At 46.4% G+C, this 2,070-nt stretch overlaps 1 protein-coding gene across 5 annotated transcripts in view; it reads left to right on the forward strand.

Annotated features, from left to right (window-relative positions):
* The window catches only part of SV2B (synaptic vesicle glycoprotein 2B), a 188,519-nt gene that overhangs the window by 181,255 nt on the left and 5,194 nt on the right, over positions 1-2,070 (forward strand). For all 5 annotated transcript variants that reach the window (XM_032252771.1, XM_032252766.1, XM_032252767.1 and 2 more), the window contains one exon: positions 864-1,023. In XM_032252771.1, coding sequence (XP_032108662.1) covers positions 864-1,023 — 160 coding nt within the window. The remainder of the gene's footprint in view (positions 1-863; positions 1,024-2,070) is intronic.

Here is a 2,070-nt window from a genome sequence, read left to right on the forward strand (position 1 = left end):
TTCTTTCTTTCTTTTTTTTGACAGTGTCTTGCTCTGTCACCAAGGCTGGAGTACAGTGACACCATCTCAGCTCACTGCAACCTATGCCTCCCAGGTTCAAGCAATTCTTGTGGCTCAGCCTCCTGAGTAGCTGGGATTACAGGCGTGCACCACCACGTCTGGCTGATTTTTGTATTTTTAGTGGAGACAGGGTTTCACCATGTTGGTCAGGCTGGTCTCGAACTCCTGACCCCAAGTGATCCTCCCACATTGGCTGGAAGTGCTGGGATTATAGGCATAAGCCACTGTGCCTGCCAGAGTTCCTTTCTTTTTAAAGTCTGAATAGTATCCCACTGTGTATGTAAACCACATTTTCTTTATCTACTCATCTGTTGATGGCCACTGAGGTTGACTCCATATTTTGACTTTTGTGAATGCTGCGTTGAACAATATAAACAAGGGACAGAGATCTCTTTGACATCCTGGTTTCAAATCAAGACAGGTTTTTGTTTTGGTTTTTTGGCCAATACTGATACAGCTCAAGCACCTAGAATAATGTCTGGTACATAATAGATTCTCAACAAATGACCCTTTCTGCTCTGTCCCCAGTTATTCTGAGCTGGGCAGCACCTTAGAGTGTGACTTCAGAAGCCTCCTTAAGTCTGGTGATCCGACCCACGCAGAGGGCACTAATACCATGGCTGGGGTGCCCTGTGAGGGTTCCAGCTGTGCTCTCTCTGTGTGGAGGACGAACTCAAAATACTTCAGGCAGCCTTGGCTTCAGCTGTACCAGTGAGGATGGGAGATGGGGTGAGAATGTGGGTGACAGCCTTGTGCAAGACAAAGGCCTCATGTTTCTTTTTACCCTTGATCTCCCTCTGCAGGTGGCTCCATGCTCATCTCTGCAGTTTGCTGCTTCTTCCTGTTTTTTGGCAACAGCGAGTCTGCGATGATCGGCTGGCAGTGCCTGTTCTGTGGGACAAGCATTGCAGCCTGGAATGCTCTGGATGTGATCACAGTGGAGCTGTATCCCACCAACCAGAGGTCCGTTCTTCCCCGTGCTTTCCTTGGGGACTTGTTTGGGCCAGGAGTCTACCTGCTCCGTAAATCCCATGCCTTGCATGGCCATCGTGGTCTTTCTGCTCTTCCTTGAACCAGACATCTCTTACATTGAGTTTCTCCTGCATAGGGGATGGCATGGACCTGGAAGTTGGCAGGCTAGGGCTTGATAGAGTGGGAAGGATGGCAAGAAGCAAAGGATGAGAACAGACTATGTCCAGGAAAAGGAAATAAGAGTGAAAAGTTGGCAACACCATATGTGTCATGTCATCTACAAGAGAGAACAGGCCTGCCAATGGGAGATAAAGTGAAAAGGTGAAGAACTGGAATAGCACAGGGTGGGCGCAGAGAGAGAAATAAAGGTCAAGAGGCAGCATGAAGTCCAGGGAATCTGCAGAGAATGTGGCAGGGTTGTCCAGGGGTTACATTTATTTTGCACAGGTCACATATAGGAAGAGGCTTTGTTTAAAAGCATAGGGCCAAGGCCATTACTTAGTAATTGTTTCTCTTTGTGGAGGGGGGGATTGTGAATTTTAAGAAAAAAAGTTAAGAGGCCCCATGGTCAGAAAGGGATGTGAAGTGGTAAGGAATGTGGGTAAATGAAATTCTGCAAAAAACCTGAATAATATTTCCAAAATTGGCGGCAGAGGTATTGGGATATAGATAACAAAGGAAGAGCACAACACGTCGTATTTGGAGCCAAAGAACCTCTCATCTGAATCAAAGAACTGCTGAGTTTTACACAAAGTAGCAGGAGGACGAATGACTTGAATATGATGTGATTCTACAATAAGAGAATTAACTAATAGGACTACTGGAGACAAGACGATTTGGTCAAGTGGTCAGTAATAAAACTAAATTAGGTATAGGTTTTAAAATATATCAAAAAAGTGGCCGGGCGCGGTGGCTCAAGCCTGTAATCCCAGCACTTTGGGAGGCCGAGGCGGGTGGATCACGAGGTCAAGAGATCGAGACCATCCTGGTCAACGTGGTGAAACCCCGTCTCTACTAAAAATACAAAAATTAGCTGGG

Source organism: Sapajus apella, unplaced genomic scaffold (genome assembly GCF_009761245.1).
Source record: "Sapajus apella isolate SASKATOON/1434 unplaced genomic scaffold, GSC_monkey_1.0 scaffold80, whole genome shotgun sequence".
In the NCBI taxonomy this organism is placed as follows: domain Eukaryota; kingdom Metazoa; phylum Chordata; class Mammalia; order Primates; family Cebidae; genus Sapajus; species Sapajus apella.